General features: G+C 45.7%; 4 protein-coding genes across 5 annotated transcripts in view; 3 read left to right on the top strand and 1 right to left on the bottom strand.

Moving 5' to 3' along the window:
* The window catches only part of LOC126570585 (nitric oxide synthase), an 84062-nt gene extending 78940 nt beyond the window's left edge, over window positions 1-5122 (bottom strand). For both annotated transcript variants that reach the window (XM_050228456.1, XM_050228457.1), the window contains exons 1-2: window positions 5043-5122; window positions 3863-4381 (exon numbers count right to left, since the gene is read on the bottom strand). The gene's annotated coding sequence lies outside the window, so the exon portion shown is untranslated. The remainder of the gene's footprint in view (window positions 1-3862; window positions 4382-5042) is intronic.
* Window positions 5123-7081: 1959 nt separating this feature from the next.
* LOC126570648 (lactosylceramide 4-alpha-galactosyltransferase-like) lies at window positions 7082-9056 on the top strand. Its single transcript, XM_050228580.1, has 2 exons — window positions 7082-7977; window positions 8053-9056. The coding sequence occupies exons 1-2, from the start codon at window positions 7253-7255 to the stop codon at window positions 8414-8416; spliced, it is 1089 nt and encodes a 362-aa protein (XP_050084537.1). The 5' UTR covers window positions 7082-7252; the 3' UTR covers window positions 8417-9056.
* Window positions 9057-10404: 1348 nt separating this feature from the next.
* Window positions 10405-11523, top strand: LOC126576357 (lactosylceramide 4-alpha-galactosyltransferase-like). The gene is made up of 2 exons (XM_050237600.1): window positions 10405-11096; window positions 11160-11523. The coding sequence occupies exons 1-2, from the start codon at window positions 10405-10407 to the stop codon at window positions 11521-11523; spliced, it is 1056 nt and encodes a 351-aa protein (XP_050093557.1).
* A 305-nt stretch (window positions 11524-11828) lies between these two features.
* Window positions 11829-12500, top strand: part of LOC126570609 (uncharacterized) — a 2949-nt gene continuing 2277 nt past the window's right edge. The window contains exon 1 of the mRNA XM_050228518.1: window positions 11829-12500. This exon is cut by the window's right edge and continues 1812 nt beyond it. Within this exon, the coding sequence (XP_050084475.1) occupies window positions 11835-12500 (666 nt within the window). The 5' untranslated portion in view covers window positions 11829-11834.

Raw genomic sequence — 12500 nt, 5'->3', positions numbered from 1 at the left:
TTTCGCTGTTGAAATCCTCGGCTCTGCCACATTACTAGGCTGCTCCAAGTTTTACAATATTCCTTTTCGGTCGGAAGGATCGGTTTTCAATCCATTCTAACGAAATGTGTGGAGGGAGAACAGGGCCCCTTTTTATGGATCGCCGGTAACTTTATTAATTAAGATTAGTGAGGGGAATCCGGTGCACGTCCCAGGATTAGCCGCCTCCTGCCCTGGCCACTTCCGAGTGGTGTGATAAGTACTTCCGCTTAAGGAGTTCTGTTGAATTCGTAGGATGACTAGGCCCCCTCGGGTGGGTGGAGTGCCGGGTATCAATTCAATTATTACCCTTTTTCCGTAATTATCTTTGATGACCGGTACGCTGGTGGTTTTGATTGATGAAAAGTTTAATGTAACGCTGGCTGTGATTTTGGCTGAGGAAGCAGCTTTGAAATGAATTTTCCGTTGGAACCAAGATGGGAATATTTAGTGAGGATATTTTGGAAAATTAAATTCCAACTCCCTGCTGTGGCGTGCATAATAAATGGAAAAGCTCTGGCCACGGCCCATATCTCCTTCAAGGGTAAAATTATCCACGACACCTCTTGCACCAAAACAAAGCTCGCGAGCGCGAGAGTACACACGAAACCACCGCGGCAAGTTAGAACATCTATCTTCCTTGTTTGTCTTGAGACTTTTGCCTTCCAAACCACCTGGCTGCCATGCTCGATCGCTATCGTGGAGCCAGAACAAGGTGTTCGGTTTTTCTTCGTTTATAGAAAGTTTTGCTTCCACACAAAAAGGACCCAACATCCCCACGGAGCCAGCCACAAAAACTCCCCGGGAGTAAACATCAGACGACGAGAATAACATCAGACAGCGTTACTCTCGCCAGTGTCTTAGACACAATTTTACAGCCGCTGTGCGACGACCATCGTCGCGATCACCTCCAACATCGGTGTTTGCGTTGTAAATTTACTATACAACACTGGCATGAATTTGGCTTAGTGAAGAGCTCCTTGCAGTTGTTGAGAGGCGAGAGGTAAACGAAAGTTCAATCACAAGTAATCGTTCACCATCACCCGGCAGCCCGGTTCTTGTTGATCCGCGACGTGCCATGATGGTTCAAGGAGCTAGCGCTACTTGGCTACTTGAATCGACCTTGCGTTAAAGCAACAGTAACTTTGGTGAAGTGTTTTTAGAACAAAATAGAAAAAAAACCTCTATTGAAGCTAACGAACGCTAGCAAAGGGCACTCTAGCAAAGGGCCTTGCGCCTTCCTGCTGGCCGTTAGAAGCAGAAAAGGGAAACTCGAAAGACAAATACGAGTTTAATAAAATCGAATTTCATTTTCCGATCCCCTTCCCCCCCTACTTCGAGGAATTGATGGGCAGTCATCGACCGCCACCGAAATGCAAACTTGCCTCCGCGGGATCACCGCGGATCAGGGTGCAATTCAGCCACCGGAACATGGTTTTCCCATCAAAACCCTTTCCCCAATCTTCAGTTGGGCCCAGTTGAGGTTGTTGGAAATTTACCAAAAAACAAAAAATTCAAGAAACAGGCAAATCGAACAGTGGAACGATGAGCTGAAATCAAACAGTTTGTTGGCCAGGCCGTGGAAGGGCGACCAACAAGACCTCCTCTCTCGCACGGACCAGTTATCCGCATAATTGGTTCGATCGGTCTTTTATTTTCCCACACCCATGGCCCAGAAAACCAGAAACATTGAAAGGACAACGTAAGAAGGAACTGCCGTTGAGGTCGCGATAGGAAAAGTTTTCGAACGATTTCCCACCCCACCAAAGGCAAATGACAGTGGTACATCATTTTTTTCCCCCAGAACCACCAAATGGACTTGCAGATTGCGACCGTGTAACGATTGGTGGAAGAATGGATGCATAAAGAAGGAAGCAACGGTTATGTCCCTATCCAGTAGGCGGACAGCAATTGATTCCGATGGCCTTTTGGACGGCTCCTTCAAACGGCCAATTGCCAATGAAATTAAACGGCGTTTTCGCAGCATCGGTATTCAAACATGGATCCCCTCGGAAAGGGAACGGTTATCAATTTTTCGTTTTTCATTTTACATTTCCTGACGCTACCTCAAGGATAAGGACTGCGAATACGGCAATTGGGAGGGAGAGGTGCTGAATTCTAAAAAGCTCCCCAAAAACGTGATCCCAAAATACGCACCAGCGTCATCGCTGGATGAATGAACTTCACCGTCGACGGTGTAATCGTGACGCGTTTATGAAATGCAGGATTGGCTTATGTGTGTCGTAAAAAAAAAGAGTATAAAACAACGCAACATCCCAACGCTCGTCCCGAATACCTTTGGCATACCTTGGCGGTAACATGTGTTCCGGTTTCCCACTCTTCCAGTCCTCGAAAATAGAACCAAATTCAAACGGTACGGTCGGGACCGCAGGATTTTGAGAAATTCCATTCAAACCGCCTCCACCACGGGGTCCAAGAAAACCCACTTTTCTTTTCCGTTTTATTTTTACTATCACGAGCAAAAGATAGCAGCAGCAGCAGCAGCAGCCGCGTCGGCGGCAGCTTATCGAGGACCAGGAGTGAGCCGCACGGCCAGCCCGATCGACGGCTCCGCCTGACGAACGACACGGATGATCGGACTTATTATTAAAAGGAAGCGATTGGTGGGGGAGGGGCTTTTCAAGATTTATTCCAGAGACTATCGGCCTGCTCCCTAGCGCGACCCCGGGCAATGCGTGAAATATTAAAATTACAGATGCGACCAGTTTATTGTTTCTCGATGTTCGAGGATGAGCGAACAGTTATTAGCTTTTTCTGCAAACAGGCTTATGATGTTTGCCGATCGTAGCTTCTCGCATCGATTTAAAGTTCTCCGTGCCGCTCAGAAATGCTATGAGGCAGGTCAATGATAAACCGAAGAACACGCCACACTGAGCAGCATACGTAAGTGTGAGGTGACCTCCCAGGCATTATCATTCGGCCGTTCCGTACCAGAAGGTGGCTGCTATAAACAGGTGGTAACGTGTAAAGTGCAAAGTGTTCCCTCCAATTACACGTAATCATGAGTGTGACGAGCTGCTCCATCGCTTCCATCTGCTGCATCGATTGATTCAAATGGCCGTACCGCCACTTGTTGACTTAAGTAAATGGAAAACCATCGGGCGGATCGGTACTGGGTGTCAGCAACGTAAGCCGTCACATTGGTGCTGGTCGTTATGCATGGCGTAGTTTCGAAAGGAAGTTTGCTTTTGTATTATTTAAAGCGTAAAAGAAGCCATGAAGCCGATGCATATCGGACAAGGGGAAAATGTTAACTTCTGAAAGAAGGTTATGGAATCATAATTAAAACCAGCTCGATCTGACGGAACGGGCGTGAGCTCGTTCAATTCCGGCGAAATTCCGTCGGGGAAACACCTACCAGCTCTAACTGGACTTCGGTGCTTACACTACACATTAGAACCAGCGCGTTAGTCAACGAGTGATGTGTCATCGATAGTTTAATGTATGACGATCGAACATCAAAAAACAAATGGCTGTTCTACGGGTTATTCCCCGTTTGGTTTACGAATCTCATCGCATTTCAAACACTTCATAGACATAATTGATGCTATACGTGCTGTCGTCAAATGTTATGCTAATGCTAAGCCATCTTTAACTGCTAAGTAGTCTTTAACTACCACTCCATTAATGGTGATCGATGGTTGCCAATTTAACGAAGAATATATTTTTGGCGAATGACCCAACGTAAGATCGCAGTGATCTTACCTCCAGCTGACCTTCAGGGACGAGTTGCAACGTATGTGTATAAGAAGTGATTTATGCCACCATTTACGATAATAACGAAACAACCACGTCTGCAAGGTGGAAATATTGGTGTACAAACCTGTTGTCTTCCAGTTGTCTCTGCTACCGATGGATCCGCCTTTCAACCGCCAATCATACGAACTTTGTTAGACGCACTGGCACCTTTCTGTGGATCATTCACACTTCACCTTACCGTTGGCGCTGGTGTTCTTTACTTTTGCTCTTTCCGGAAAGCCTGAACCATAGGCTCTAATCAACCTTATCCACGCATCTCAATTAACCAACACAGCAACTTCAAACGCACTTACAACTAATTCATAAAACACACTCTCCCTCTACCACAGTTGGTCGCACTCAATCACCGCTGGTGGTGGTTTTTTTTTCAAATTTGCAACCACAAACTTAGAACCACACACATACGGTACAGGCGCGTACAAACAGACGAATCGGTAAGGGTTTTACACTCGATAAATTCACACTAGCCGCCGATAAGTTTAGTGATAGTTTCGCTAGTAAGAGCCGTTTTAAATTGTGTTTTCCTGCTCCTTTCGATCAGCACAAAACACGCTAAACGGGTTCTAGCGTGGTGTGCAAGATACTGTGAAAGATGCCAGTAGAATGGGAATAGAAACCGTTCTTTAACGTGGTGTGGCAGAGCTTGTGAATAAAGAAAAAAGATGAAAAATATGATTTAAAAACAAAAAACACAAATCCTTAAAATAATTGCAAAGGCTTTGGGCTGGTTCATCGATAGACCATGCAGAATTAGGCTAAAAATACTTAAAATTGACTGCAGATCGGAACATTCAATATAATGTAAACTCTCCTCTTAATAGGTCTGATAAGAAAATCAAACAGAGCAATATTAACAGCACACTTTCATTAAAATTTTGAATTCTAATGCACGTCATTGATGGTAATTGAAAATCGCACTCCATCGCAGCTCAACCTTTTCTCGGTCAGTTAAACTCCATCGCAAACTCCCTTTTTTTAAAGCGCCTGCTTAGGGTTAAACCGCAAGTTAATGGTCAAAGCTAGCCGCCCCCGAGCTAAACAGCTGAACTACCCACGTGCCCAAAACCGCAAACTAATTTGTCACTCGCTTTGCTTGGATTGCTTTGCTTCTCACAGCTTTCTGCAATTTCATATTTTTTGTTCAAAAATTCTCAAAAGTTCAACCCACGGCACCTCGGAGTACACGGACAAGTTCAACGACGTACTGCACTGCACAACGGCGATGTAACAGAGAAACAACTAACCGTGATCGCTTTTCCCGTCGTGATGTGTCGTGGTCACCGATGGTGTGCGCACGTTACCGCTGGCACGAAGCAACTGACTAGTTTGGGCCAAAGATTTCTGTATTTCAGCCCGCTGGTTGCTGAAGTCTTTCGGTTCGGTTGCTGATGCCGGTGCGGTGCAGACTGGCGGGCTTGCGTGATGATGCGGGGCTTGTCTCTCTCAAGCTGCCTCTCCGAACGATGAATACTCGATCCCTCTTCTTTCGACCACCCTCCACCACCGCCTAGGAAGCTTGGAAAATCAACCACCCCCACGGCGTGGCCGTCATCATCGTTCGCTCGGGTTCGCTCCACCGAAGTCAACCATTCGGGTTCGGTATGAATCCGAACGGAACTAAACACGTGTTTGGCACTCGGGACTCGGCAACGGCGGAGACGTGCTGTTTTGGCGCGCTTTTTACTTCCGAGACACAGCAGCAGCATCCTCAGCGTTTTACGTGCTTGGTATGATTTGAATCAGTACTCTGGACACAAGACGGCGGAGATGATTTGGCATGTTTTTATCTCAATCGAACAGGCGACCACAAGTACTAGTATTGGGAATTCCTAGAGACTGTACACAGGTGTCTATAGTGGAAAGGGGACAAACAGGACCATCGGCGACGCATTGTTACTCTTCGTTGCTCATTATGGAAACATGTTGATGCGTTTGCGCCTTAACGCACCATTCGAAATACAGTGCACGTGTTGCAACTGCACCGCGTGACAGGTGATGAATGGGTCGTACACGGTATAGCAGCGGCCTCCCCACTGCAGATCGCCATCAGTCACCGGTGCCATTGTCACTGACATCGATGCGAGTGTAATTGAACCATTGGAAGCGCATATTTTATGCAGCAACCAGTTAATACTAGCACAAGACGGTTTTTGGTTAGAGCAGTAACCTGCAGCGCCTAAAAAGGGCCGCTGGTCGTATAGTTACAAGAGGTGATGTTTGTCTTTGTACTCATAGTACATCAATGGGTGTTCTAGATCTTGTCCTTGATTTTTTATCACCCAGATCGTAGGTTAGATAGCAAACGAAGCGAAATAAATCATGAACAATACAGGCTCTCTGTTTCCTTTGAAGCTTATGTAGGTCGACTCATAAAAAAACATGACAGCAGATGCGTTAAGGAAATCGGGAGTCCCCGCAATCTTACATCCGCTCGTCGTGCTAATAAGCCATTCGTTAGAACTGGGATGTTAGTAGCCACGGTACACTTCCTGTAAAATGTACATATTCGATTTTACAATCAAATGAGTAACACTGCACTGCCACCGCTAGTCTGCTCAGCCGATGAGCCATGATTTACTCGTATGAGTAATGGATGTGTCCGTGCACACCATTATTGTTTGCTCCAGTGATATCGCCATCAGTGGCACACAGAACGACACGGGGAATTACATGTGCATCATAAGACGGACTTTGTTAGTCCAGCTGCCGTGGTACAGATTAGTGATTAATAGCCAGAGGAACACAACCCGTTCGATGAGCACAGATAGCATCCGCACGGGAAATTCAGGTCTGTTAATGTTGAACAGACCCGAAACCGTTCTGTTTGCGAGTTTGTTGGGGGTGTATGGGCGTGTGTTTAGGCGCAGCAATTGTTATCAATGATAAAATCTTTAATGCGCGACCCCACAAGCTAACGGCCAGAGCAGAGTTTCGTTAAGTTTATCCAATCTTCGGCAAAAAGTATCGTTAAGATCCTTTGCTAATTTTTTTTGAAATTCAAACACGTTTACATAATAGCGCTCATTACTTCGATATCTTTAAGCTCAAAATTCTTCTTCGTTTTTTGCACTTTTATCATAATTCAGGTCTTATTATAGTTGAAAAGTAATTAAAAATAAACTTATAAGACAAAATACGCGTGAAAAGAGTTTGGAAACAGCGTTTGTTCGGGGTAACGATTGATTCGCCAGAATGAGTAACTGATGCGATTGGATAAACGCGGGCTGCGCTGTTTTTTGCGAGCGGCGCGTCAAGAAATTTGTTTACAAAAAAATGACGAAAATTGGGGTTTTCATGAAACCCGTGACTTTTTTTCGGTTTTTACAGTAATTCCGGTCTAAGTGAACGTAGAAAATGCCTTAAATTAACTTGTGCAACATACAGAAAGTAAAGCTGTTACTGTAGTCCGGAAAATCTCGATTTGAATCTCATTAAACCAAAAAAAACAGCACCGATGAAATCATCGTGGATCCTGCCGAAGCGCTACAAAGGAAAAATATGCGCTTTTCTGCTGCTTTGTCTCATGTTGTACATTTTTGTGTACCAACTATCGCGGGGCCAACCCATTCCAAGCTGCTTCCAGCTGATGCCGGATGATGGCCAGGAACTCCTTGACGACGTACAGCAGGCCACCGTGCAACCTAGCACGGATGGGCGGAACATTTTCTTTCACGAGACATCCTGCTCGACGGATGGGCTCGTCCGGCTGACTGCAAGGCAGGCATGTGCGATCGAGTCAGCTGCCCGGGCCAATCCGGATTGGAACATCTTCGTACTGTTCGCCGCACCCGTTGGATTTGAGAGTAATAGTAGCATCAGCACCAGCACCGGTAGTACGTTACCGCGAATCATCGAATCGCTGCTCGAGTACCGGAACGTGCACTGGCGGTTCGTAAACCTTACGACATACGCCATCGGTACTCCGCTCGAAGAGTGGATGCAGAGTGGAGAAATTTACCGGTCGCACTTCATGAACTCCCATCTTTCCGATGTGATGCGCTACCTAACGCTGTTCAAATACGGTGGAACCTATCTGGATCTGGATGTCATCGTGAAGAAACCGTTCGGAGCGCTGGAACCAAATTACGCCGGAGCCGAATCGGTTCGGTGGGTTGCCGCTGGTGTGATGAACTTCGAACCCACGGGACATGGTCACGAGCTGGCCGAAATGTGTGTACGGTATGTGTTAAATCTGCTTCTTCGCTTCGCCACATCCATCTCACCATCTCTTATGTTCTCTTGTTATCTTCCTAGGGATCTGTTGGCCAATTTTAATGGTAAAGATTGGGGCAACAATGGCCCCGGCGTGATAACACGGGTGCTGAAAAAGTACTGTGATGCCCGCACGACCGTTCATATGACGCGCGAACGGTGCCGGCACTTCACCGTGTACCCACCAAAAGCCTTCTACGCCATCAATTTCGATGATTTTAAGCATTTTTTCGAAGAGTCCTATCTCGAGCCTGCGCTGGCTGCGCTCAATCAATCGATTGTAGTGCACGTGTGGAACAAATTTAGTAAATCCCATCCAGTGATCGTTGGATCACGCGTAGCGTACGGTGTATTGGCCGACCAGTACTGTCCCAAAGTGTACCGTTCGTGCGGTACTGTATTTTAGTAAGCCGTTCCTTTGACTATCTCTTCTCTCAGAAGGTGCTGATTGTAGAATATCGTTTATATTATGAACTCATCTCTTTCATTGAATGGATTTTATTTATTTTGAGGCATTTAATAGAACTATGGAACTAAATGTTAATGATAACACTACTACCTTCTTTTTTGTTAAAGTTCTATGATGCTATTGCTGAGCATATTTTACGATGCTTTTTTTCGATGATATTTAAACGAACAAATGGTGCATTTATCTGTTAGGTTTCATTGAATTGTTTATCAATTACAGTTCAGTCACATTACATCAACCGTCCCTTTTATGCTGATTGATTTGGTTTTTGTTTTTCACTGGAACACATTTAACTTTGGTTGAGTTTGATCAGAGCTCTAATCCAATTCTTCTAACTGACAGTAAGCTAGCCGTAGCTCGAATATTTTTCAAGAAGTATATTGAAACGTAAAACTTTTGACTTCAAAACCAAATCTTCACGAAATAATTTTAACATTGGAATCGCTCAAATTTACAATCTCAATATATTGAAGACATTCTATTATGTTGTCCTGCTTCATATACTGATCTTTCCGTCAGACTTGGTGTTTTTGTAATTTCGTTTCAGTATTAAAATATTAGTAAATTAAAAAGAAAACTGTGCGCTCAAAGAGAGCATGCTTGCAAGGGCGACAACAAAAGAAGGCGATCGCGATTTTCTTATTGGTACGGTGCTAGAGGGATCATACCTCCACTTAAAAAAAAACGCACCGAATATCACCGCATCCACCAATGTTGAGAGTTTCAATGGGTATAAGTGGGAAACAATTAGGGAAATGATAAGTTGGGGGTAACACTACAGTAGTTTGTTAGAAATGCTGTTGCTATGAACTAGAAATGGTGGATATTAATAAACGAAAACGTATAATCGTTTTATCGATTGCTGTTTGTACAATTTGGCGAACGTGCCTTGCGTTTTATGGTTTGATCAACATTCCAACCGAAAAAGTGATTAGTGATACATTTAATAAATTGTAATTTAAGCCTGATTTGATATGTTCAAGAGTGAGAGATTGAAATCGACAGTCTTGTAAGAGAAAACTTTTATTATATCCCGTAGTCATTGGTGAAAAATGCGACGTTCGGACAGATATCTTTCAGAGATAGATATCTGATAATATAGATTGGGATTGGCAAGAACTCAGTCACTCATTCTCTCGAAATTAATGGGGAACATGCAACATTAAAACCTCAATCTAACAGTCCCACTTCAAGCTCCTTTTTAATTGAACCCTAGTCCAAACTGTACAAACAGCTCCCCAATACGACATGATATGGTTGCCAGTTTCATTCCATGCATCGCCAGTTTCATTCCGTCCATCGATCGTGCTTATCTTACAATCTAAATGGTGTCTGGCAGGACGCTATTCACCCAATGCAACATCATTTTTGCAATCGTTCTGCTTCTATGTTTTCGACTGTTCACGTATCAATTCAGGACAGCACCTGACCTAACACTGTTCGCGGACCCACAAACTCCGATGGAACTCGTACTTCTACAAACGACCGTTCCTACGAACCTTTTCACGGACAATCTCACTTCCCCTGGTTCCACGGAACGCAGCCAATCCGACACATTCATTCACATCAACGACGGCCTTGTCCTTTGCAAACTACTTCCAAGTGGTGCCGACCGATGGCCGGAAGTTGCTGGAGGACGTACAGCAGGCCACTGTACACATGAGTCTTACTTGTTCTTGACCCACATGAGTGCGTTGACCTATTTATTTTTCCTACAAATACATATCCCGTCAACATTAGAGTTACAAAACAAATCTCACATCAACAAAAAAATAACGCCCGTACCTCCATTTCCATTGAACGCTCCTCCAAGCTGTACAAACAGCGCCCCAATACGACCAGATTGAGTTCATCTTGATCCATCGTGATCCATCGTCAGTTTTGTTCCATCGATCGATCGTGTCGCTCTCTTAATCTGAACTAAAATGGCCAACCAGTGGAAACCACGTGGCGGTGCAGCAATGTCCGCCAGGGCGTTATTCAACCTACGCAACATCATCTTTGCCATTGGGCTGTTCCTGTGTGTTCGATTTCTGGCGAATCGATTCCGGTTTGCGGCACCGAAACACGGAATCCTGCTAACGTTCCGTCCCACAGATGAACTGGCGCAGTACAGCAACGTGTACTTTATCGAAACATCGGAACCCTTCAAATCGGTGGCCTCGTTCGAAGCACGGCATGCATGCGCCATCGAATCGGCAGCTCGGGCCAATCCTACAAAAAACATCGTCGTGTTACTTGCAACCTGGGAAGATTTTACCGACAGTGAGCAGATACTTGTGCCGGACATTGTCCCGTTACGCCGGTACCAGAACGTGTACTTTCGGCGACTGGCGCTAGGCCAATTCGCTCAGGATTCCGGAATCGAGCAGATTCTTAAAGAAAAACAGCTCTATCAACGAGATAATGGTGCCGCTGACCTATCGGAACTCTTGCGTCTAGCGGTGCTATTCCGATACGGTGGCATCTATCTCGACCTAGACGTGATTACGCTAAAGCCGCTGGACTTTGAAAATCCCAACTTCTTCGGCATCGAAACAGTGTTTTTTGCGGGTTCGTCCGTGATGGGGATGCAGCGAAGTGGTTTTGGTCACAACTTGGCCTACAGCTGTCTCAAGTAGGTAGTTCCATCGAAAGAATCGCACCATATAACCGTCGCACCTCTTTCTTTTTGTCTCAGAGACTTTCAGTACTTCCACAAGAAAGGCCAGGTGGATAATGGATCCATTGTGGTCACGTATAAACTGTTGCAGGCGTGTAACGTGAACTTTGTGCAAGACATCTTGACGGAAGGATGTGGGGACCGCTTGAAGGTGTATCCACGCCACGTGTTTCATCCTTTCGATAACAACACCGTACCACTGCTGTTCGATCCGGACCGTGTGCTGGAAGTCAAGGATATGATTGCCGATTCGATTACCGTTCATTTGCGCCATCACCACAGTCAGAATATAAAGTCGCCAAAGGTGGCCGAAACGGGTTACAACATGATCGCCCGGAAGTACTGTCCAAACGTTTACGCCAATAATCGGGAAAATTTATAACTTACAACCAAATTGGTAATGGTTCCGTTAATAAATGATTAAAAGTACATCTCAACCATTTACGGGGTGAAATCCGCTCCTTATGTCCCTCAGTGCGCCGCGTGACCCACCATCACGGTCCGTTGGTTCAAGTTCAAGGTAACCCCTAGCAACCGACGGTTTGTTTTTGGGGTAGACGACATTGAAAATCAACAACCAAAGACACCGTAGGGATCAGGGGTCATAGCAAAGTTCAGAGCCGAACATCGCACTAGAGTAGTTCAAAAAGAAAGACTGATTTTTAAGTTTTAGCATTTTGCGTTTTACGGACCATGTCGGCCAACAGTGAGCAGGACCCGGATAACAATCCCGATGTGATACTGGAGAAGCTGCTGCGTAAAGCCCGGTCGAAGGAATCACGCTGGGACCGGATACGTCGGAAGCACCTCAACAATCTCACCGTAACATCGAAGACCGTCAAAAAGTTCATCAACATGGATTTCATCGATGAGGCGCAGCTACGCTTACTGATGGCTGGCGATGGATCTACGGAACCGGGCGGCACCACGGAGCACCGTACGAAAACCATGCTCGATCCGGTACTGGTGATGGACATACGGCACGAAATGATACGTCGTCGTGGCTCGAAGGGATCGGTGTCCAGTGAAAACGGTGCTGGAGACAAGGGCGACGACGGGGATCGCCGCGAATGCCACCGTGGGCCACCGATCGATCCGGTGAAGGCATACCAACAGGAAAATCTGGCCAACCACAACCGCTCCATCGAGCTGACGCTTTGCGAAAACGAGCTGAACAAGTTTCGCCAGCAGCTGGACGGAGTCAAAGGCCTCCAGACAAAGCACCAATCGCAGGTCAGTGCCCAGAAGCGCAGCATACTGTACATTAACATCCCGAAGATCGACAATGGGCTGATCTACGAGAGCTTGGAGGAGTGTGAACAGTACACGGCTCACTTCTACCAGAGTGCAATCGAAGGC

Source organism: Anopheles aquasalis, chromosome 2 (assembly GCF_943734665.1).
Source record: "Anopheles aquasalis chromosome 2, idAnoAquaMG_Q_19, whole genome shotgun sequence".
NCBI lineage: Eukaryota > Metazoa > Arthropoda > Insecta > Diptera > Culicidae > Anopheles > Anopheles aquasalis.
Note: the sequence above shows the minus strand (reverse complement) of the source record. Positions and strands in the feature narration are given on the sequence as shown.

Bases quoted from the DNA above. Each gene is read 5' to 3' on its own strand.
- LOC126570648 (XM_050228580.1), top strand. From the start codon at position 7,253: ATGAAATCATCGTGGATCCTGCCGAAGCGCTACAAAGGAAAAATATGC. The intron at 7,978-8,052 runs GTATGTGTTAAA...TTATCTTCCTAG, and splicing joins CTGGCCGAAATGTGTGTACG to GGATCTGTTGGCCAATTTTA.
- LOC126576357 (XM_050237600.1), top strand. From the start codon at position 10,405: ATGGCCAACCAGTGGAAACCACGTGGCGGTGCAGCAATGTCCGCCAGG. The intron at 11,097-11,159 runs GTAGGTAGTTCC...TTTTTGTCTCAG, and splicing joins TTGGCCTACAGCTGTCTCAA to AGACTTTCAGTACTTCCACA.